At 37.5% G+C, this 25,223-nt stretch overlaps 1 protein-coding gene across 8 annotated transcripts in view; it reads left to right on the top strand.

Annotated features, from left to right (window-relative positions):
• The first annotated feature begins 9,099 nt into the window (after positions 1–9,099).
• The window catches only part of pard3bb (par-3 family cell polarity regulator beta b), a 400,101-nt gene continuing 383,977 nt past the window's right edge, over positions 9,100–25,223 (top strand). For 5 of the 8 annotated variants that reach the window (XM_051906928.1, XM_051906931.1, XM_051906932.1 and 2 more), the window contains exons 1-2: positions 9,100–9,363; positions 9,779–10,042. In XM_051906928.1, the coding sequence (XP_051762888.1) occupies positions 9,926–10,042 (117 nt within the window). In that variant the 5' untranslated portion in view covers positions 9,100–9,363; positions 9,779–9,925. The remainder of the gene's footprint in view (positions 9,364–9,778; positions 10,043–25,223) is intronic. The other 3 variants (XM_051906925.1, XM_051906926.1, XM_051906922.1) reach the window with 1 other exon arrangement.

The following is a 25,223-nucleotide window of genomic DNA, read 5'->3' as shown; positions in this document are numbered from 1 at the left end:
AAAGTTTCCTGCATTCTGAAAATGCTGTTCTTTTGAACTTTCTATTCATCAAATAATCCTGAAAAAAATGTATTTTAAGCAGCACAACTGTTTTCAACATTAATAATTAGAATAAATGTTTTTTTTTAAGCAGCAAATCAGCATATTAGATTGATTTCTGAAGGATCATGTGACACTGAAGCTTTGCCATTACAGGATTCTTTTCTTTTTTTGTCAGATTAGGTTTTGCAAGCTAACCTGCTCATTGTACTAATTTAGCATTCCACTATCCAAATAACCTGCTAGCTTAGCTTATTCCCTACACGTTCAGTGTACACGTTCAATTTTTGTTTGATTGAGCATTACAAACAGCCTTGTTTTTAACATTATTTGCATAACTATTTCATCAAACTTCTTAAACCTAAGACATTTTTACACATAATTGTATTAAAATTCTAAATACAAACACTTTTGTCATGTGACAAAATGTAGCATACTATTGTTACAATTATCGTTCAAAATCTGTGTTATCAATGGGTGTGTGCAGTTTACGTTGTAGAGCAATATTTTAAAGTGTCGTTAAGTTATGTTTACCACAGATCTTATTTTACTCATAAATTGAAAAGCCCCATTATAAATCATCAAAAATATCTTAAATTGTGTTCTGAGGATGAATGAAGGTTTGTAACAACATGAGGGTGAGTAATTAATGACAGAATTTTCATTTTTGGGTGAACTAACCCTTTAAAAATAAAGGTTCCAAAAGGGGGGTTTTGCATCGATACCATAAAGAACCATTTTGGGTTCCCCAAAAGAACCATTTTTTTCTTAGTGTGATTAACATTTTAATAATCTAAACTAGGAACCTTCCACTAGAACATTTTGTGCAATGGGAAGTTTTCATGAATGTTAAAGGTTCTTTAATAAAGAATAATCTAGGCAATAAACAGTAGCATGTATACTGTGCACTATTCAGAAAGTATGCTACTGTTCCATTCCAAACATAGCCAATGAAAACACAAAAACAACCTGCCTTCATATAGTCAACCCTCCTCCTTTGTTGTGTCCTCTCCCCCCACCATGTGGTTAATTAAGCCATTTTCTGTTGAATGGGCAATCCCAGAGAAAGATGGATGCTGGTTCGGTTAAAAATGCCACATAACTGGAAATTAAAGAGGAAAATCTAATGTTTCAGTGGGATGTCTTCGGTGACAATGACCCCCCGTTGCAACTCCTCGGTTTGGACATGTTGTACAGACACATTGATTTGTTCTCACCATCTCTGCCAAACAGTGGGAGTGCATTTACGCTAGGCTGTGGATCTGCAGGGGTCAGGTCTAGGCAAGCAGCCATGCAGACCTACCATACATGTAAATCACACCTTACATTATGGATTCTCTGGATGATAATGCAACTGCATAACACATAAGCTCAATTTTATGGATATTTGTTATGGTTTCGTTTGAGATTCTCTCCTTTAAGTTTGAGATTGTATTTGCTTAACGCCTGACACTTATCGCACTGTGTTTTTTGTTAAGGCAGGTGTGTAAGACATCTGATTGGCACATTTATTCAGTGGTATAGACATAACCGTTTGCTAATACTGTAAATTGATAGCGATACTGCACATCCAGCAAATGTAAACACATTGCTTGCCAATGGCAAATATACACAGGTAATTTGCATACAAATAGGAGGTCAAATTTGCATATCAGGTCTAAAAGCAGCCTATTATGACACTCAGTTGATAGGAAGTGTCTCTGAATGAAATACTGATTATTTTCAGTGACTTCTGATATCAATAAAAATAACTGCTTTTGAATTATATATCTGTTTGACATCATTCACATACTCAACCTAATACTACATTCTACATGACATGCCTTGTGTGCAAATGTTTTTTTAGTAATTGCTTTGTATATGTGTGAATATATATATATATATATATATATATATGTGTGTGTGTGTGTGTGTGTGTGTATCTATCTATCTATCTATCTATCTATATATATATATATATATATATATATATATATATTTACATACACACACACAGGAGTGAATTCAGGTTAATTGGGACAAGCACCAAATAAATAAATAAATAAATAAACTATAATGCTCCAACCAATAAATTTATATATATGTATTAATGTATATACATATACATATTTATGGGTCAATGACGTGACGGGTCATTTTTTTCTCCAAAGGCATTTTTTTCTCTGGCATGAAACTCTAATGGGCAGGTTAATAGGTCCTTTAACTCAACCTGCTAATAATCACATCATTATCTAGGTCACAGATGATTGGTTCCTCCTGTATTAGTAGCCAGTGAGCTTGCGTGCTTAATCTTTAAATACATGAGTTAGCATTTGCTTAGCAGTGCAGCGTGCTTCAGAAACCCTCCACCTTCCCCAGCTCCACCTGTATAGATCTGCTACGGGTTATTCATGTATGCTATATTGTACAGCAGCAGCATGTCTTACTTGCTCACAGCAGCGTGTTGTGTATGTATTGGCAGTAGCAAGTCCCGTACTTGCTCTGCAGCAGCAGCAGCAATAATCAGCAGCAGCAATAAAGCAGCAGCAGCGTAGCAGATCTATTCCGCCAAGACCAAACATATCTACATTGTCATACGCATTACCATGCCAAATACTCAGAGAGTTGTCATGACAGAACTAGATCTCTTTTATTGAATCCAAAAGGTTTTAATTATATTTTGCTACATATAAAGCTATTTTAAAGATTTTGAAGTGTCAAAAGGTCATTCGGTTTAACCGTCCAAAGGCCAATACAGCCATTTAATTTGTGACTAAAATATCTTAAAATGTAATAAATGTATATAATTTTTATTCTGTATTTTTTGTTCTATATTTTATAACATCATATATCAACATAGTGCAACATGGTATTAAAATATGTGTAGAAGTCGTTGCTTTGTTATGAGAAAGAATGTCCGGAAAAATGAATTTCATTGATGTCATTTGGACTAACCAATATAAAGGGACCATTTTAGATCAAGTCATGCGGTCAGTATCATGTGACAGGATGTGACATCCTTCAGGCACCTGCAAAGGACCACATGGTCGTGAAGCAAAGTAACTAACTCTCTCTTAACTATTTGAAAAATTCATGTTTTCACTTGCTCATACGCATGACCTGAAACATCAGGTCATTCGGTACAACCGCAATAAAACATGGAAAATATTGTAATATTTTAAAAACTTGTACTAAATATAAAATGTTTTATTATCCTTTGGCTAGCTAGCTAGCAAGGTAACTAGCTAGGTAGCTAGATATCAGACGGTTAGCATTGTTTGAAAATATCATCATTTAGTATAACCAAAAGTGTCATTCGGTAAAACCGAATTACTTTTTGGTGACAAATTTTGTCCATCTTGTAAAAAATGACAAAAGCAGTGTTCATTGATTATAAAAACCACATAATTTCATTATCACTTCAATAAAACTTCAAAATTAATTATATCTCTATTATGTTTTTTTGTTTTTGTTTTGTTTTTTACATTTTTAAAAACCTTATCAGTCAATGACCCATATATATATACATACACATATATATACACACAAATATATATACATACATATATATATATATATATATATATATATTGCCAAAAGTTTTGGGACGCCTGCCTTTACGTGCACATGAACTTTAATGACATCCCATTCTTAATCCGTAGGGTTTATTATGGAGTTGGCCCACCCTTTGCAGCTATAACAGCTTCAACTCTTCTGGGAAGGCTTTCCTCAAGGTTTAGGAGTGTGTTTATGGGAATTTTTGACCATTCTTCTAGAAGCACATTTGTGAGGTCAGGCAGTGATGTTGGCGAGAAGGCCTGGCTCGCAGTCTCCGCTCTAATCGATTCCAAAGGTGTTCTATCGGGTTGAAGTCAGGACTCTGTGCAGGCCAGTCAAGTTCCTCCACACCAAACTCGCTCATCCATGTCTTTATGGACCTTGCTTTGTGCACTGGTGCGCAGTCATGTTGGAACAGGATGGGGCCATCCACAAACTGTTCCCACAAAGTTGGGAGCATGAAATTGTCCAAAATGTCTTGGTATGCTGAAGCATTAAGAGTTCCTTTCACTGGAACTAAAGGGCCAAGCCCAACCCCTGAAAAACAACCCCACACCATAATCCCCCCTCCACCAAACTTTACTCTTGGCACAATGCAGTCAGGCAAATACCGTTCTCCTGGCAACTGCCAAACCCAGACTTGTCCATCGGATTGCCAGACGGAGAAGCGTGACTCATCACTCCAGAGAACACGTCTCCACTGCTCTAGAGTCCAGTGATGGCGTGCTTTACACCACTGCATCCGACGCTTTGCATTGCACTTGGTGATGTAAGGCTTGGATGCAGCTGCTCGGCCATGGAAACCCATTCCATGAAGCTCTCTCCGCACTGTTCTTGAGCTAATCTGAAGGCTACACGAAGTTTGGAGGTCTGCAGCTATTGACTCTGCAGAAAGTTGGCAACTTCTGCGTACTGTGCGCCTCAGCATGCGCTGACTCCGCTCTGTGATTTTACGTGGCCTACCATTTTGTGGCTGAGTTGCTGTTGTTCCCAATTGCTTCCACTTTGTTATGATACCACTAACAGTTGACCATGGAATATTTAGTAGTGAGGAAATTTCACGAATGGACTCATTGCACAGGTGGCAACCTATCACGATACCACGCTTGAATTCGCTGAGCTCCTGAGAGCGACCCATTCTTTCACAAATGTTTGAAGAAGCAGACTGCATGCCTACGTGCTTGATTTTATACACCTGTGGCCATGGAAGTGATTGGAACACCTGAATTCAATGCTTTGGAGGGGTGTCCTAATACTTTCGGCAATATAGTGTATATACATATACATATATATATATATATTACATACAGGAGTGAATTCACACATGTTTCACACAGGAGTGTTTCACATGTTTCACACAGGAGTGAATTCAAGTTAATTGGGACAAGCACCAAATAAATAAATAAATAAATAAATAAACTATGATGCTCCAACCAATAAATTTAGCAGTTTAAATTCATGCAAAACTGCATACATCCCTGTTCCACAGGGGAAAAAAATATCACAGTTTAGAATTACATAATGAATAATGAATAATGGCAGAATTTAAAATATGTCTTTAAGCACAGCAATTAACCCCAGGTCTCTCTGGGTGAACTGTCCAGTAATCAAATGTCTAATGCTTTTTGATATGCATAAAATCACGCAGGCTTTTTATATGCATACAAAATTAGACCAGATCTTATTTCTATAAGTAGCACTATCTATAATCCTGTAATCCTAAATAGCAACGCCCAAACTCTAACCTTTACTTTAATGTTTTTCTCATTGAGTGCCATAGAGACAGAGTTAGTGAAAAAGAGCAGAGGAAAGGGCTGTTTTGTGGTTTTGTTAACACAGGATAAGGTGTTGTTTGACTGCTGTTAAGATATGAGTGATGGGTAGAGGCAGAAACAGAACAAACCTTTTCAACCATCTTTCTCCAGCAAATAAATAAATGAGGGCTGTGTTTATAATGGAATCACAATGGAATGAAAATTGTTTTTGTAGAATACTATTATCTTGGGATCTTGGCTTGTTTTGCATCTAAAAATAAAATGTGCTGATGGTGTAATCATGTGCAAAGCTGATAGTATAATTCCCCTAAAGAACGAAGAATCTCTGCAGAAAACACAGGCTGCTCAATTAATTGATTTGCACAATTAAAACATGTAGCCCAGATATTCTTGCACCTCGTATTGTAATAACTAACTCTTGCGTTACATCAAGGTTCAATAAAATATTGTAAGCTCCAGGTGCAACCGCCCCCGGTGTCTAACAATTATCATTGATTCTTCTTTCATGAAATCTATTTCTCAAGCTAATATTGTGTCTGCATTACATATTATTATTTCATTGGACACATTTTAATTATTCAACACCAACCTCAAAGTTTTCTGCATTCACTTCGGGGTCTCATTAGCAATTGAAAGTTTTTCAAGTGAAAGTTTTATTTCATGACCCAGAAAACAGATATTATACTGTGTTATACTGATCTATCAGCATACAGTGTTTATCGCTTATGAGAGAGTTTCCCCATTATTCCTCTCCAGCAGTGATCAACACACAGACAGATGGATGGACAGAAGGATGGATGAAACCATGGATGAATGGATAGACAGAAGGATGGAGGGATAGATAAATTTCTGTAGAAATCAGAATATTTTAATTAATAAATTGTACAAATTTATTTAAAGGGGTGGTTGATTATGATTTCACTTTTTTAACTTTATTTAGTGTGTAATGTTGCTGTTAGAGCATAAACAATGTCTGCAAAGTTACGACGCTCAAAGTTCAATGCAAAGGGAGATATTTTCTTTTAAAGAAATCGCTGTTTAAAGACTACAACAAATGGCTTGTAGGGACTACAATGAGCTTCTTCCCGGGTTAGTGACATCACTAGCCCTAAAATTTACATAAATCCTGCCCCCGAGAACACACAACAAAGGGGGCGAGGCCATGTTGGGTTGTTGTAGTAGAGTGTTGTTACCATGGTGTCATTTTACGCCGGACTGCTTCACAAATGAGGGTCAATTCAACGCTGGATTTGCACAAAAGATTAACATGACGGCACATGCTAGTCGATGAAATGAATCAACTCCACAGCAACTACATAAATTTATTTACTAACTGTTCAGAAATGTCCAGTTGCATTCTAAAAGTTGTAACTTCTTCCTGAGTCTCTCCATCAGTGTCCGACTCCGGTTTGAACAATGTAAGGCTGAACACCGTTACTGATAGTCGTAATTTTGGCTGCGTGAGATTCTCCAGCTTTGTTGTTGTTGAGCAACCGAAGCGCGATAAAGCTCCACCCTCTTCTGGAAAGCGGCCAGGAGCAGCAGCTCATTTGCATTTAAAGGGACACACACAAAAACAGCGTGGTTTTGCTCACACCCAAATAGGGGCAAATTTCACAAGCTATAATAAATGATCTGTGAGGTATTTTGAGGTGAAACTTCACAGACACATTTTGGGGACACCAGAGACTTATATTACATCTTGTAAAAGGGGCATTATAGGTCCCCTTTAATACATGTCACAGCTTGCTTCGACCTGACATTTATGATAAATATCCTACTCTTGTCCTGAGAACAATTTGGTTCGGCTACCTTAATTATATATTTGACAATGTACTGTATGACTGTGTGGTTTTTGGTATTCATAACATTTTAGTTTGGTTAATTATCTTTATATGGCAGAAATACTAAGGTAAGTATGCTAGTTCCAAATTCAGCCACAGAAACAAATATCTTAGGCCTAGTATACTTGACAGCAGAGTAAAGCATTGAATTATTTGTGACATTAAATTGCACACTCCAAAATAGCACACAATTGTGAGTATTATAAAAAAAAAAAAAAAAAAAAAGGTAAAATATGGATATTTTATTTCATGGCTATCTGGAAGACTTTATTCTGGTGATACCGTTAATGCCCTGATGTTGATCAAGTTACATAGAACTTTAAAAGTTGTCATGAAATGGAAGATGCAATAGATTTTCTTCACTGTTTTGGCATATCTGAGTGAAACTGCTTCTCGAACTAGAAAAAAATGTAGGGCGGGACTTGATTTTGTCCATCAGGAACTGATTGGATCATTGAATTGTTGTGGTTTGCTATTGCTGTGATCTCATGTGAATAGCTGTTTCTATCCAAAGTTGCGAATTTAAAGGGTTAGTTCACCCAAAAATGAAATTTCTGTTATTAATTACTCACACTCATGTCATTCCACACCCGTAAGAACCTTCGTTCATTTTCAGAACACAAATTAAAATATTTTTGATGAAATCTGAGAGGTATATGACTCATCCATAGACAGCAATATAACCAACACTTTCAAGGTCCAGAAAGGTACTAAAGACATTGTTAAAACAGTCGACGTAACTGCAGTGGTTTAACCTTAATGTTATGAAACGACGAGAATACTTTTTGTGCGCAAAAACAAAACAAAAATAACCACATTATACAATAATCTCTTCTCTTCTGTGTCATTCTCATACGTTGTTTACGTCCAGCACTTCCAGGCTCTACGTCAGAATGCCGACTCATTATTGGCCGGCTCCTGCGTCAGCATCACACACATGCATCGTGCTGCTCACGTGATCAGCTTTGGCCAATACTGAGCCAGCATTCGGATGTGAACACGGAAGCCCTTCACTGTGCTTACTGCGTCAACTGCGTAAGCATTATATCAGGGAAGAGAAGAGATTGTTGAATAAAGTCAATATTTTTGTTTTGTTTTTGCGCACAAAAAGTATTCTCGTCGCTTCGTAAAATTAAGGTTGAACCACTGCAGTCACGTTGACTATTTTAACAATGTCTTCTTTATTACCTTTCTGGACTTTGAAAGTGTTGATTATATTGCTGCCTATGGACGAGTCATATACCTCTTGGATTTCATCAAAAATATCTTAATTTGTGTTCTGAAGATGAACGAAGGTCTTACGGGTGTGGAATGACATGAGGGTGAGTAATTAATGACAGAAATTTTCATTTTTGGGTGAACTAACCCTTTAACGTATGCGCATAATTGAATTGAGCGCATAGGTTTTTTATGCACATTTTTTTATGCGATATCCCAAAATGCACATCGTGCCGAGAAACATGTCATCAGAGAAGAGAAGAGATGGCTGCAAGAGGGAGGGGAAGTTATTTTGATTAAAGATTAGATTGCACATTAAAAAAAGTTTAAAAAAAAAAAAGAAATAAATAATGATGTGCACGGATAAATCATTTATAATAAATAGTATTCTGAGAAAAAAAAAATATATATTCATGGAGACTTTAACATGGCATAATCAGAAGACAAGATCTTATTTATTTATTATTAATTTATCCTTATTTATTTGTTAGTATTAACATAATTAGGATATGGCTCATGGTTACCTTTAAATAGAGCACAGTGTAGTGATATAAGCAAATATGTGAAATGGGTATTTTTGTATTATAACAATAGTTAGCATATAGCGTGATGAGCGTTGTGTCGTGCAGTGGTCCATGTGCAGATGTGTTCTGGCCCTTTAATAAAGTTGTGTGGCCCCGCTCTGTATGTTGGGATAACACTGCTGGAGGCTGCTCGGGAACTTTAGGAATGGCGCAAGACATGCAACTCCATCCGGGCAAAATACTGATGCAAACGCCATCCACACATGCTCAGTGTCTTTAGTAAATGCTCTTTTGTCCCGTGGATCATCGATAAAGTGGGTAATTGTATAAAGACAGCATGACTGCATAATTTGTGAGGGTATTCAACAACACGTCGCCAAAGTTTTTGCCGCTAACCTGCTCTCCTCTCCATATTTTATATGCCAAGTAAGTGCAAAACAGGTTTGATATGAAATCGAAATACACGCAAATGCATTTTATACGTGTTTAACGTTTGATTTCGGTGCATTTTCTTGTTTTAAGAGTTTGCGATGAGTTTAAAAAGTGAAAGTGTTATCATCAGAGCTAACCAGTTAGCCATCTGAGTTCAGCAAGTCAACGGGACACTAACAAACCTCATCTCTAACTGTAATAATAAAACCTGTCCGAAAATGTATTTATCGTTATTAGTGTACCGACTCTGTCTAACTTTCCCACCAGCTGTTGCTATGCAACGCACAGTGTCTACCCAATCATCAACATGCTGTTTTATTAAACAGTTTAGTAAACACTGTTTTCTATTTAGTAAACATCTGACTTCATTTGTTTTACTTACAGTATTTATTTGTTTTTCTTTGTGTAGTATCATGCCATCTTTGATGCTCTAAAGTTTGATGCAGAAAAGCAGCGTGCAGCCTGGCTGAATATACACAAGCACACACACCTGCTGCTGCTGCTGGAGTTTGTTTAGGGACACATCTGGATCAATTGTCCTCTTTCTGGATTAAAAATGAAAGTGACAGTGAGTTTTGGAAGGACTGGTGTTGTTGTCCCATGTAAGGAAGGATGGACAGTGCGGGATCTCATCCAGCAAGCCACCCAGAGATACAGAAAACTACTAGAGCAGGTGAGTAAAGCATTATTATCAGGTATACAGGGATAGAACACAACCAACCCCGCCCCTCCCCCCATTCTTTCATCCTCATCTTGTTTCATACTTGCAAGATTTGCTGTATTCCATGGAACACAAAAGGAGGTGTTTAGCAAAATGTTTATGCAGCTCTTCAATTTTAAATGTGCTTAAATAAGATTTGAGAACTACAGCAGAGTCAAAGGATTACCAAAAAATGTATAATTCAAAATGCTTTACCTCCACTTTGACAGAAAAAAATAATGTACACTACCATTCAAAAGTTTTTTTTAATGTTTTTGAAAGAAGTCTCTTATGCTCACCAAGGCTGCATTTTAAAAAATGTAAAAAAAAAAAAAAAAAAAACCATTAAAAACAGTTATATTTTGAAGTATTATGTCACTTTCAAATAACTGTTTTTTTTTAGGTTTAATATATTTTAAATATATTTTAAAATGTAATATAATTTTCAGCATCATTATTCCAGTCTTCAGTGTCACATGATCCTTCAGAAATCTTTCTAATATGCTGATTTGGTGCTCAAGAAACATTTCTTATTATTGTTCAATTTTGAAAACAGTTGTGCTGCTTAGTATTTTTCTGGAAATAGTGATTTTTTTTTTTTTTTTTTCATAATAGAAAGTTTCTTCTCAAAAGAACAGCATTTATTTGAAATGGAAATCTTATAAAAGTTTTTCAGGGCTCGACAGCACTCGCATTTCACTCGCATATGTGACTGAAAATAGATGTGTGCAAACTAAAATGTATTTAGGAGAATCTGTGCGAATTAAAAATGTCCCTCAGTTTTATAAAATTTAAGCTCATAAAAAGCTTTAAGTATCTTAAATTGAATAATAAACACCTTAATTATGATTTTTAAGAGGTCTTAAGTTTGGTGATAGAAAAAAAAACTTAAATCGTGAAACAGTCTAATGTTGTTATTATTATTAAATAAATATAAGAGCTGCACGTTTCAAAGTCAAAACGCAGCACTGTTGCACGTTCAACAGGCTTGTGGTTTCAGAGCAGTTCACAATCAATGTATAACGCGCATTTATGCCAAGTGTTTGCTTATGATGTACTGTTGATGAAATTATGTGTATACATACACCAGTCAGGCAGAACATTATGACCACTGACAGGTGAAGTGAATAACACTGATCATCTCTTCATCACGGCATCTGTTAGTGGGTGGGATATATTAGGCAGCAAGTGAACATTTTGTCCTCAAAGTTGATGTGTTAGAAGCAGGAAAAATGGGCAAGCGTAAGGACTTGAGCGAGTTTGACAGAGCTGAATTGTGATGGCTAGACGACTGGGTCAGAGCATCTCCAAAACTGCAGCTGGGAGCGAAGGCTGGCCCGTGTGGTCCAATCCAACAGATGAGCTACTGTAGCTCAAATTGCTCAAGAAGTTAATGCTGGTTCTGATAGAAAGGTGTCAGAATACACAGTGTACGCAGTTTGTTGCGTATGGGGCTGCATAGCCGCAGACCAGTCAGGGTGCCCATGCTGACCCCTGTCCACCACCGAAAGCGGCAACAGTGGGCACGTGAGCATCAGAACTGGACCACGGATCAATGGAAGAAGGTGGCCTGCTCTGATGAATCACGTTTTCTTTTACATCAAATGGATGGCCGGGTGCGTGTGTGTCGCTTACCTGGGGAACACATGGCACCAGGATGCACTATGGGAAGAAGGCAAGCCGGCAGAGGCAGTGTGATGCTTTGGGCAGTGTTCTGCTGGGAAACCTTGGGTCCTGCCATCCATGTGGATGTTACTTTGACACGTACCACCTACCTAAACATTTTTGCAGACTATGTACACCCTTTCATGGAAACGGTATTCCCTGGTGGCTGTGGCCTCTTTCAGCAGGATAATGCGCCCTGCCACAAAGCAAAAATGGTTCAGGAATGGTTTGAGGAGCACAACAATGAGTTTAAGGTGTCGACTTGGCCTCCAGATTTCCCAGATCTCAATCCAATCGAGCAAGTGTCGGATGTGCTGAACAAACAAGTCCGATCCATGGAGGCCCCACCTCATAACTTACAGAACTTAAAGGATCTGCTGCTAACATCTTGGTGCCAGATATCACAGCACACCTTCAGGGGTCTAGTGGAGTCCATGCCTCGACAGGTCTGGGCTGTTTTGACAGCAAAAGGGGGACCAACACAATATTAGGAAGTGGTCATAATGTTATGCCTGATCTGTGTGTGTGTGTGTGTGTGTATATATATATATATATAATATAATATAGCTGAGAGGTCTTTTCAGCCATGCGATATTCTACCAGTATCGCCACGGGAATTGTTCCATCATTTTTTTTTTATCACTCCACTTGAAGCGACTGTCATGGCGGCCGATAAGATCCATCAGATTTTTTTACAAATACTACACTTGTTGTACCACGAACTGTAGTTTTAAGCGTTTTTTTTAGGTGAGATTGTACGTAGTTGTTTAGACCTTAAATATGTGACTCATATTTAATCATAGCATTTTACAATTTTAGACGTTTTCGGAGACGCGAGCTCCAGGCCGCCAGTGGCCGTTCAGGGGTCGTGTAACCGCAGAGAACAGCTCAATCTCGGCCAGTACTTCGGAGATTTGCGGCTGTCTCTTATAGTGGTTGTTTAAACATTAGATATATTTCATTTTGGGTACATAAAAGGGGTAATCTTTGGTCTTATTAATCTATTACTTGCTTCTGAGCAAATCAAATTGGGCTATGTTAAATTTGATCATTAATATAAGGATATATTTAACTTGCATCCTGTAGAGCACTGCTTTTGTGCTTTGACTGAATTGTATCATTGTGTTTAATCTAAATTGTTCAAATATTGTTGTTCAATAAATATTATTTTATATAAAATTATATGTTGCATTTGCATAAAATGGATTGAGTGAAAGTTACATTAATAAAACTTTACGAGTGAATGAGTCAGTTGCAAGAGACTTTTAAATTGAAAGGGGCATTTATAAACAAAGGACATTGTTTTAACGCTGCTATGGAAATTTTCCTTAACCGTAAAAAGGACGAATACAAAGATCGCTTCCCTCAGTGCACATTCAAGCGGATTTTTATAATGGATATAATATTATGGACTTTGACCTGAAGAATGAATGTTATATCAGACACAGGTAATGCTCGCTCAGGCTCTCTCTCTCTCTCTCTCTCTCTCTCTCTCTCTCTCTCTCTCTCTATCTCTCTAATACTGTACAAAATACAATGAGTTTCAATGGAGGGACTCAACATTCGTTACTAGTTCTAAAGTGATGTTTTAGAATTAGTAACCAAGGTTTGGTCAAACTGTCAACTTGAGATTTGAATCCATGGCGGAAGGAAGTAGTTCTGCACAAAAGAGTGTTTTAAATTTGTTATTTCTTATTTATTTACACACTCGTGCCGTCGAACTGTTGTATAAACGCAATATCACACTCGAAGACCTGCGATATGGCTGTATATCAGCATGCTGTGATTACCTACGGCCAAATCACAGCCGTGCTGATATACAGCCATAATGCATGGCTACTCGTGTGATATTGCTCATAAAGAGAGAGAGACAGAGTAAAGGTTTAAAGTAGGCCCTATAAATAAGTACACAATTATTAAATATAGTTTGATTATAGTTTTGTATAGGTTGAAAGTTTTGTCATTGTGCCCCTACATTTTTTTTTTTTTTTTTTTTTTTTTGAAGCGCTCCTAAAATTTTCCCCTTAGAAGCATGCGTGCTTCTTGGGGGAAAAAAAGTAAGCGTCAAGCACTGTCACTGTCACTTGTAATCAATTTAATGCATCCTTGCTGAATAAAACTATTAATTTCTTTCAAAAATGTCCAGCTTGTTCATTAAAATGGGTAACCAGATCGCAAACCTGAATAAAAAGAAAAGGCAAAGAATGACATGATGATAAATGATGATAGAAGATTCATTTTTGGGTGAACTATTCCTTCAGGCCTAGTGTGTTTTGTTTCACATCTTGTTCATCTTTATAAAGGTTAATACTAATTCTGAGATTTGATTTAGTGTCAGCTAATTAAGTCTTAATTTAACAGTACAGCTAAAATCACAGTGGGATTACCGCATGCTACATTATGTAATTTTTAATATTTGGTTTTACATTTAATTAGAGGATGATCAAAAATGTATGCTTTACCTTACGGGATTGAGTGAACTATAAAGACCTTATTCATTAATTTCAAACCTGTTAGTCAAAATCACGTGCTCCGAGCCTGACGGGAGCTGAAATGTCGACCTTCACTCTTATTATTGTAAAATTTAAAAGGGTTCATAAGTGCCTTTCTCTGATGACAGGAATCCGCAAAACTGATTTTATGAAGTCGGGGGCAGATGTGCCTTGTCCAATTTTTCTATGTGATAAATGCAAATCAGAGTTAAAATGTGGCAGGCGTTCTCCCCCCTGAGCGTTGACCCTCTGCCCCCTCATCAGATATCTCTCTCATTGCTGCTTGAGATTCATTATTTAAATAGTACATCAGTTTGAGTGGCACCCATTTTCACCGGCTCTCAAGGATCCCCCATGGGCCGATGCATACGTGGATTCAGCTCTCTCCCGGCACATTAGAGTTTAGACGGGCTCCTAATAAACAACAAGCTTTTCATCCTGCATCGCTCCAGGAGCCGCTGGTCCCAAATGAGCCCGTAGATTGCTGCGCGACTTCCTCGCCTTACAATTTACTGCGTTATTGCTTTGTCTTTAGAGTGGTCAATTTGACTGATGGGAGACGGTCTTCGCGTTTTGTACCGAAGCTGGTTTAGTGATCGGTCCCGGGGTGGTGGTGGCCTCGTATTGCACCCTGTCTCTTATCAGACCGTAATATCATGCGATGGATTTGGCAGGTCAGGGCTCTGACTAGAGATTGCCAGTTGGATCGAGGTATCGCTTGGTTTTAGTATGCAATCAGAGTGCGAGATCTTAACAGGCATTTACTCTTAGGGGCCACTGCGTGTCGAGCTAAGCTCAGATGATTTTTTTTATTTTGGGTGGGCACGTCCTTTAACTCAGACACGTATATGTGCGTGCCTAGCCTTTATTTGTGTGTTTGTTATTCCTATCAGCTCAGTGTTATTGGCTGTTAGTCTCAGGGGAATAGACGCATGGGCTGGTGACGCACATGAGGCATCTGTGAGGATGGATGGAGCTGTTTGGGGGATCCTGATTGGCTGCTGTCTCTGGGGCCTCATTTCTAGGCCAGGGTGAATGTCTGTTGTTAGGCCCCTGGAGAGTTTCTTTGATCTGGCCGTAGTCGGTCAGGGTCACAAGTAGTGTTGCACAGTACTAAATATTAAAGCTGGGTATTAAGGCTTTCACGATTCGATTCGATTTTGATTCACAAGCTTGTGAAAGCTTTCCGATCTTGATTTTTCGCCCTCACACGAAACTCCCATTCGTGTGGAGTCCTATTGGAATGACTGGATTTTGAAATTTCGCTGAGAAACTGTAAATGTGAAAGCACCTTTTGGGACAATGACATTATGCAATTTTGTTTGTTCTGGATCTTTTAGTTTATCCAAAAATATACATCAAATGTAATTTATCCATACATTTAATTACACCTGTGATTATCGTGTTTTTAATGTCTGAATTTGAAAAAATGCTGTCAAATCGATTAATCGCGATTAATCGCATCTAACGTAAATGTTTGTGTTTACATAATGTGTGTGTATTATGTCTGTGTGTCACATCTAACGTAAGTGTACACACACATATTTACACACACACACACACACATATATAATATATATATATATATATATATATATATATATATATGCTCAAAATAATTAATTGGTTTGAGTAGGACAAACTTAAACAAATTAGTTCAGTCAAATTAACTTTTATGAACATTTAGCACTTTATTTTTCTTTCAAGTTCACATAACTGATATATTTTAAGTAAACTGAACTGTTTCATTGTTTTGAGTTTTATGAACTTATTTCTTTTAATTTAGACGAACTGAAGTTTAGCTGAAACTGGGCTGGGATTTCTATTTCCCAGCATGCTTTGCCCATGGAACTTGAAAGGGAGAGTAAATGCTAAAATTAAGTGTTATACGTTTTTTTGTGCAAGATTACTGTTAAGTGGGAGATTTAGTAGTGATTAATGTTTTGCTATGCTAATTTAGAAGAGTTTCTGTTAATGTGGGTTTTTGGAGAGTTACCATCATGGTGACAAGTGGTGCATGTGGCTTGGTTTGAGAGCAAGTAGGTTAAATGTGTTATATTGCTTCACTCATTCATCAAGTGCAATACCATGCCATTGTTTACATGTTAACATGTTAGCAAGTTATCAAACTTCTTTAGTGCTGATTAATATTTGAAAAACCTTTGTCTGTCAAAGTCATGTGATGCAACCAACATGCAGAAACAACAAAACAACAAAAAGTCTCCTAAAATGTCATGTGGTGCAACTCTAGTTAATATGTAATAATATTCATGAATTAATTATTTGATTTTTATCAGGACAAACATCGAAGGACTTGTTTTCTGAGATCCTAGAAAAAGAACTTAATAAAATGTATAAAACGTTTACTTGTTTAGAATTTCATAAAATTTTTGTATTTGTTGTATTTTGTATTTAATGAATGTTGAATATGTATATGCAGTAAATTTAAATACAACAACATTAATAAATAATAATATTTGTCAAGTACCTCTTAACTTATATTTGACTTATTTTCAGAATTTATTAAAAAACATTTTTGAATGTGTAAAGAAAATAATATTTCTTGATGGTTACACCACATGACATTTTTAGCATTGTTAAATTTAAATTTTCCTCATTTTCATGTTGGTTTCATGTGGTTTTGAAAAACTTTTATGCAAGTATAGGAGTTTTTCAAAACCATATGAAACCAACATGTTTTCAAATCACATTTCTAAGAACGTGGCACATTAACTAGATTTTCTCTAGTCATGGACACTCTTATTTGTTATTGACCCATTATTGTAACCTAAGATATTGATTAAAAAAAGTACCAGTGGTTGGTATCGCAACAAACACAAAATTTTGGTGTTGATCTAACCATAGCCAGAATAAAAGGAAGAGGGTCCATGCAAGCATGCACACGATTTACACACTCTCACACAATGATATATAATGGTATTAGCTTCATGAATAGTACTATGCAGCGCAGTAATATTAGGTTTACTTGTGTTTCGTTTATGATTGGAAGCGTTGTACCGCAGTATGGTTTGTCAGTACTGAGAAGGTGGTATAATCGATCTTTGTGATAGATTGTTTTCATTACTTGGTTCTTTTCCCTGTGAGACTGTATGATTCAGAGCTGCTGGTAACTAATGTCCTTCAGGTTTCCCTTGAAGTTTCATTAATAGAGTTAATAATCATAATGTTGCATTTATTCATGAATGCAGGGGGGCTTCACAAATCACGTCTCGGCGCTTTCAGCACAAAATGCAGAACAAACGGAGCATTATGTTTGCAGGAATACTAACACCCTCATCAATCAGTGTGGTCTTTGAACCTTTCACGAACTTCACGGCTCTGCCACGCCATATGAAGCTTGAATTCAGTGCCAGTACATTCAGTATTTGCTGGGAAGTTTTGCTGAACACACATGGATGATTTGGGGTTGCTGTGTCTTAAAGCTTACTCATTAATTACCAAAGACATGCAACAGACACGCTGAGCTTGCTTTGGGTGTTTTGTAAAGACACTTGCATGCTGGAGAAAGCTCTGATGGAGTGTTTGATGGATAGAAATTCATAAGATATGTTTTGAAACTGGAAAGAGCTGGGTGAGTTTGAAATCAAGCAGGAATTTAGTGAATTGGTCAATTGGAATACAGCAAACTTTTGGTTTGAGTGACAAAACATAATTTTTGCAAAACCTTGTTTTTTTCTTTGTGCTGTCTCTACTGTAAATCATAATTCAGCCTTTAAGATTGGTAATTATTTAATTACTGGTGTTTATTGAAAGCTTCATCTAATCACACCAGAAAGCTTAGTGATTATGAGTTAACTGCCTGTGATCGTCTGTTTTAAATGCTTGGACATTAGCAAGATAGTGGTGGTCTTCGGTTTGTAGATTGCAGTGGATTATTTATTCTTGGCACTCTAATAGGTAGAATGTTTGACTGTAGTGGGACATTTATATTTTATCTCAAATGATAAAAAGATTTACTTCATTAAAATGATACCTTGCAAATGTAACATGTCAACATTTAATTGTAAAGTGTATAACAGTCTAGTTTTTAATCAAAGGATGGCACCAAATACACCTTGTCTGGGCTAAACCTCAAATATTCAATAACCATAGTAAGGGTGCTCAGATTGATCAGACGCCGATCGTTATTGTCCGATAATGGCTTTATATAGATTGATCGGTGGTCTCCATAAAGGCCGATAAGAAGAGCTGATCAGATGACGCAAAACTTGCGAGACAAATTTTCTATGTGCAGCTAAAATCGCTTCACTACATTAACCAGTCTGGCAGTTTTACCAGGTGTCTGAAAAGTTATTAAAATTGCATTAAAGTGATACTGTTCCTCAAGCGGCTTTCTGTGCATGCGCTCCGAGACAGAGTGGAACGCTGTAGCAATGCCACATAAGGGGTGACATTTATACCTGGGTCTGATTAACACTAATGTATGGTTGATCGTTTATTTTAATTGTCACCCTGTTTTCTGTACTGTTGCCTCGGTGTGTGTGTGTGTGTGTGTGAGACCCCGTAGGAATGAACTCTCGCTAGATTCCGCACGTCCCGTGCGGCCTAGTCATCACGTGACAATAACACGGAACTTTATTCTATATATGTAGCCGACTTACCGGCGTCTGGTAGCGTCTGTGTTCGCTCCGTTTTCTGTTGCCTGGGTTTCACCGCAATTGTGGAATACTTACCGAACTGATTTTTTGGGAGTTTACTGCCGCCTCGCTTGTGGAGTTGCCTGTGTGTTGTTGGACTTTGGACTGCTTTCCAGTGAGGATTTTTAACAGTTTCGGTTGTCACGTTGGATCTGCTCTCGGACATTCATTCATTCATTCATGGACATTCCCCGGTGAGACTGATTCAGTTTCATACATAATACAGTTGGACTTTCACACTCGCATACACTTTTTAAAATATTTTTTCTGATTGTATTGTGCAAGATTTTTTCTAAATTGTATAATACACTTGGGTGTTTGAAACAAATTTTTGTCTGTCATTTTTTACTTCTATTTTTCTTGTGGAATGAGCGTTTCCCTCATTTTGGTGTTCTCTCCATTCGGAGTGTTACAACACGGACAAGCAAAGTGAGCTTTGGGTTCGTGCCTAAACAGTCAAATACACACAGAAATATGCTTGTTGAGTATTTGCTTAAACATCGTCGGTTATGTCTTAAGTGAACATAAACCGTTGAGAAATAAGTTGCATGTGTATCAGTATATTGGATCCATGCATTAGGTTTTAAAGTGACAGCAGCCTAATATTCCTGCTGCCGTCTGTTCCATTAATGCTAATCAAACAACAAAAAACAAAGAGAAAATCACTCACTGCTCTTTAGTAGATTTAGAAGGATTAATATATATATTTAATTAATTCAGTGAAGACGATGCTGTGTTGTTTCACATTTGATTTCTATTGATAAAGACTTTTTTTTTCTTCTTTTTTGAAAATTTTTATTTATTTCACAGGAATGCTATATTTGTTAAGCTCTAATCTGTTCCTGATTACGTCTAAGCGAGGGAATGGAATGTGTTATACATGTTACTTGCCAATAAATAAAGAGTTGTCAATTCATGATACTTTCTCATATCTTAATGTTTTTATACTTGTTTTTTAAAATTGTTAAGATTAGTTAGCCTATTATTTATTTCGGTGATCGGTATTGGCCAGTACTGCTTCCAGTGATTGGTGATCTGCCCCAAAAATCCTGATCAGAGCACACTTAGACCCTAGCATGGTAAACTGCATCTCTCATTTTTTCCCCTGTGAAGCACTGCTTGTTTAGGAACTGAATGTGTTTAATGATAAATTTCAAGACCATTACTGTTCGACTTTTAAATAATCCACTGAACACAAGAATGCCCCCAAAGAATGTAGAACTAATTATACAGAGCCCCATTAGGACCAACTAGTTGGCTAATTGTTTAGATAACCCAATGACTTTTCAGTTTTGAAATGATGTAGTTTTGCAAATCCCTTTCCTTTTGTTTCTGGACCCAGATTTCATATTAAACATCAAGTTGGCAACCCAACACAGTACCAAAATTGTATTTATTTGTACCTTGCAATAGTTTTTGTACATAATCACATGGAATTTGACATCAGCAACAATGCATAAGGGAACTATTTTGTGCTCAGTTGATAAGCCTAATTGTTTTGCTATCCTATGCATGATTAGGTTTGAGCATTGTTTTCCCCCACTGTCCATGACCAGAACAGACCTACCACCATTTTGGGTCACGGCCCACCAGTTGCGGACCACTGCTCTACCAAATCTTTTCCCATTCACTTCGGCCTAGTTTTACGGACAGGCTAATTGCATGTAGGCTTTGTTGCACTGGAGGCTCTCAACTTGTCCAAATGCCTGTAAGTTAATAGAGGTTAAGCTGTAGCCTTGCTCTCTGCGTTTCATATTTGTGGACAGTTCAACCTCTTAGCTAGCTGTCACAGCTTGGAGCACAACTGCTTGGCTGTGAGTTATCTCACCCATGATAGAACGGCGAGAAGTGTTGTTAATTACCAGATTTCCTTCTCCGCCATTGAAGTCTCAGTAGCTCACAGTCTTGCGTTTTTTTTGTTATGCTAATCTGAAACATTTTCCTGCAGCTGTGTAATTATGCATTTAATGCGTTTCAGGATTAAAGTGAACGAGAAATGGCCTAGATTTAGTTGCGCTAATCTTCAGCCTTTTAAATGCTGCCATACATCAGCTATCACTTGAAAAGAGTGTGGTTACCACTTTGAGGATTTGCTGTCTATTTTCTGCCGCGTGCATACTGCGGCCCTCTGCTTTCTGTATTGCTTTGTGTTTTGTTATATTCAACGAGGTGTTTTCCATTGACCCGGACATGTCAGTTTCCAGCAGGAAGAAAAGACGCCTGTGATCTTCAGCCAGCGCTCTCAAGAATGTTCCGGGCTGAAAAATGTGCTTGAGTTGTAGGTCCTACGTATTCAGCATGTCTGCAAGCCTTTGTCCAGAGGCAGTAAATTGTTTGAAAAAGAGAGAGAGAGAGACCTTAAGCGGAGGAAGTGCTTGGGAGTCACTCAGGAAGTTATCAGGCCATTGAAAAGGGACACTTAATTACTCAGGCAGACGTAGGCCAGAGTTGTGCTGCTGTTTTTTCATTAAGCTCAGGAATGCCAGATGCACGAGTGCTGAGTTGGCTGCCAAAGCAGCTGATATCATGGAAAAGCCTGGACTTGTGCCAGCAAGAAAACAATTAGCATGCCTCGCCTCAGAGACATTGTCGGTTAGCATCTGCTCTCAATGAGAAGCGTCCCGTGCTAGGTGCGTGGTTGTGATGGAAACTACCTCTGGACCTCAAGATGTCCTTGTGAAGTACCTCTGTTCAGCCTTCAGCCATTCAGGCGGTTTTGGCAGCACAACTCGCTCTCAGAACTCTAATGTGCTGTTGTGGATTCACATCCGCCATTGTGGTTTTATTTGTATGTAGTCTTTGTTTTCAGTGACAGTTGGAGGCATAGTGCTCTCTTTGAAGACATTTCTTGGAATAAACCAAATAAACACAACTTGTACTTAGGCTGGTAAAGTAAGCCTGTATTTTGGTTTTATTTTAGTGTATGTTGTTATGAGGGTTTGGGTTGTTGTGCCTTGCTTTTTGAACCTGATTTTTTTGTTATAAGCATATGCTGTCACGTTGATATGTTCTTTTACTTCCAGAATGTCTTTCAAGGGTCTTTTTATCAGTGACAATCACTGTGTCCGAAATCTAATACTTCCCTACTACATAGTATATCAAAAACAGTTTGGCAACAGAGTAGTGTGTCTGAATGCATAGTATTAAAAAAAAAAAGTAGGGCGAAAAGTCCCCGAATGACCTACTACTTCCGCCGAGATTCTGAAGTACGCATTTGATGAACACTTTACTATTCTCTGAGGAAGGGATTTATGAATGGCAGTGAAGCGATGCAACTGACGCTGTAGGTCATGTGGTGGTAACGACATCAATGGCGGACGTAGTACGTCCGAATTTCATTCATACTATATAAAATGCACTTTTTTTAGTGGTTGCGTAGTAAGTTCACATTCAAATATTGAACCTACTCAAACAGTATGTGATTTCGGATGAGGGAATTACTGTAAAAACACATACTACCTTTTTTTTTAAATAGTATACTCTGTACTGGACAAAAGTATGTGGACACCTGAACGCAATGCAGTGAGTCAATTACATTAGTCAGTTAGTGAGGCTGACTAGTTGATCGCTTATTCTTATTAATTTTGATAATTAGCATTTTGACGGTGTGTTATGTAGCATGCACTGTTTAGCTGTTAGCATGCACTGTATAATCTTTCAAATCCTTAAAAAACAGCCCACTTGAAAACAGCATCGCTAGAGTTTTACACTTTCAGACAGATATCTTTAGCTATTGCATTCAGCTTAGCAAATCAGTGCACGAGGAGAAAAACAGAAGTGACGAAAAGCAAGCAAACGATGAAGTTATAGGCATAGTCCACCCAAAAATGAAAATTATCCCATGATTTACTCAGCCTCAAGCCATCCTAGGTGTATATGACTATCTTCATTCAGGCGAACACAATCTGAGATATGTTTAAAAATATCCTTAGTTCTCCAAGGTTTATAATGGTTGTGAATGGGGGGCCACGTTTTGAACAAAAAATAATGCATCCTTCCATAAAAAAAAGTGATCCATATGACTCCAGGGGGTTAATAAAGGTCTTCTGAAGCATATTTAAAACTTTATAAATTCAAATAACTAGCTTCTGGTGGACGACCGTACACAGAATGCACAAGTTTATATGTGGCGAAAGAGTATCCTTTGACCTGACGCACAACGTAATGACGAACACGGAGGTGCAGAGGATAGAGCAAAACATATCACGGGTAACAGATTATGAGTGTAAAACGATCATTTTTAAAGAGAAATTTCAGAGAATTTCGATATAAGAGAAGAGGAGCTTAAATTTGTTACACAGCCCTATTTGTCTGAACTGCGAGAGGTGTCTAAGCTTACAATACTCCAACATCCTGTGCCGTAAATCGCGTCAGAGGATTACTCATTTGGCGCAAGTCAACTTCGCATTAGATCCATAAAGAAACCCGTTCAATTGGAGTCATACCTGAAAGCAGACTTATCTCACTGGGCTTCCTTAAGATAGTCAACTAATAATTTATCCAACCTGCCGACCAGTCAACTTGTTTTACACATATCTAGTATCCACATGCTTTTCTTGTATATTGTGGACAAGGCTGTGTATTCCAGTCTCGTGGGATGGAAGGGTATGTGTGTGTGCAGTGTGGGTATTAGATAGTGAAATTGTGTGCATGTCCATCTATGGTAATGTGGGTTGGTTTCCTGATTATTGTATTAGTGCTGCTGATATTTATCAAACACAATGCTGGAGTAGGCTTCGAGAGTCCAGACATGCTGTCTGGTCAGGACTCTTCCTCTATTTCTTAGACTCATTTAAGTACTGATTACCCACATACTCAGCCCTTCACATTGGCCTCTGTGCCCAGGAAAATATTAATTTCATTTGTGCTACCTTATAAAAAGTATCTCATTTCATTCAGGCTATATTACGGTCCATAACAGAAAATGAGGTGTGGGTCAGAAAATGGTATGTTTATTAAATTCAATTCACAGCAAAATTGGTATTTTCATATTTGACCAGAAAGTGCAAGAATGCGGTGCGGAGGTGGAAGATCGTTCTCGGAGATGGACAACGTCTTATTGCATCATTATCATCACCATCATGATCATCATTACTGTTTATGAGTCTGGTAATGATGTTAGGCTTGGTAATGGACCCTGCACCAACAAAAGCAATCATAGAAATACGGCAGGAACCCCACTGCTCACCGTCATCAGGGTAAAAATGGCAAAATGTTCCAGAGATTTCCATCGTTTCATTACAGCGCAGCCTTGCTATCTCTCGCTGCACACGTATCCTCATTCAATGTTCTCATAGCTGGGAATAGGCCTTAATGTGGCATGTAATACAGCATTATTCCCATAGACTGGCACACTGTCGCCCTTTGTTGAATGCCAGAAACTGTCAGACTCATGGCCTCCGTCTCACCCTCATTCACCCTGCCTCGCTGCTAGCATTCAAAAGCTCAGGGCTCATTTAGGTGAAATCATGATTAAACAGGTGCGTTCACTGCCCAAATGTCATTTTGCTCATGGTGCTGTGTGAAATGAGATCATATGGGATCCAGTGTCATGGTTTTATTGTTTATTGAGTGAAATACAAGCTTTTTGTGATGCATTGGGGGTTCTTCATGTCTTTAACATGACACCGATGCCATAGAAGAGACAGCAGAATAAGAAACTAGTCACAGTCTGCATAAATAGTTTGTATGGTGATGAAAAATCTGGACCTTTAGAAAACTCACTTAGTAAACCTTTAAATGCCTATAGGGACAGCATTGTAAAGATGGAGAAGATAATATATGTGTTTGTGCCATTTTTTTTATTGCTAGAGTATTGTTTTGTCATGCTGTGTTTGAAAAATGACTTCCTTGTTATTTCTCTGTTTTTCTTTTGTCTTTTTTAGTAAAAATATCTAAACATTCTGAGCAGCAAAACTGCATAAATTATTAACACAGAAAATCTGTCTGAAATATAATTGTATTTTGTCTTGTTGCATTGCCAGTTTTGTTTATGCTTAAAACATTGCAACAAGAGAACATACTTTTTTATGATAAATCTCATGCAGTTTTGGCTCTCTGTTAAACGTATCTTTTTTTTTTTTTTTTTTTTTTTTTTTTTTTTATAAATATGCTTTCATGCAAGTAATGACTCTAATTCTTAACAAGAATGTGAGAATTCACAGACACAGACTTACAGATGGATCTTAAACAAATCTTTAAAGGGGTCATGAATTGAGAAATTAACTTTTCCTTGAGCTTTTGATATATAAGAGGTCATCATACTATAAGAATATTCTGTAAATTTCAGAACTGAAAACTTCCTTGTTAGTCCAATAATAGCTTTTATTGACACCAGTC

Source organism: Ctenopharyngodon idella, chromosome 9, assembly GCF_019924925.1.
Source record: "Ctenopharyngodon idella isolate HZGC_01 chromosome 9, HZGC01, whole genome shotgun sequence".
In the NCBI taxonomy this organism is placed as follows: Eukaryota; Metazoa; Chordata; class Actinopteri; order Cypriniformes; family Xenocyprididae; genus Ctenopharyngodon; species Ctenopharyngodon idella.
The sequence above is the reverse complement of the archived record's forward strand: the minus strand, read 5'-3'. Positions and strand labels throughout refer to the sequence as shown.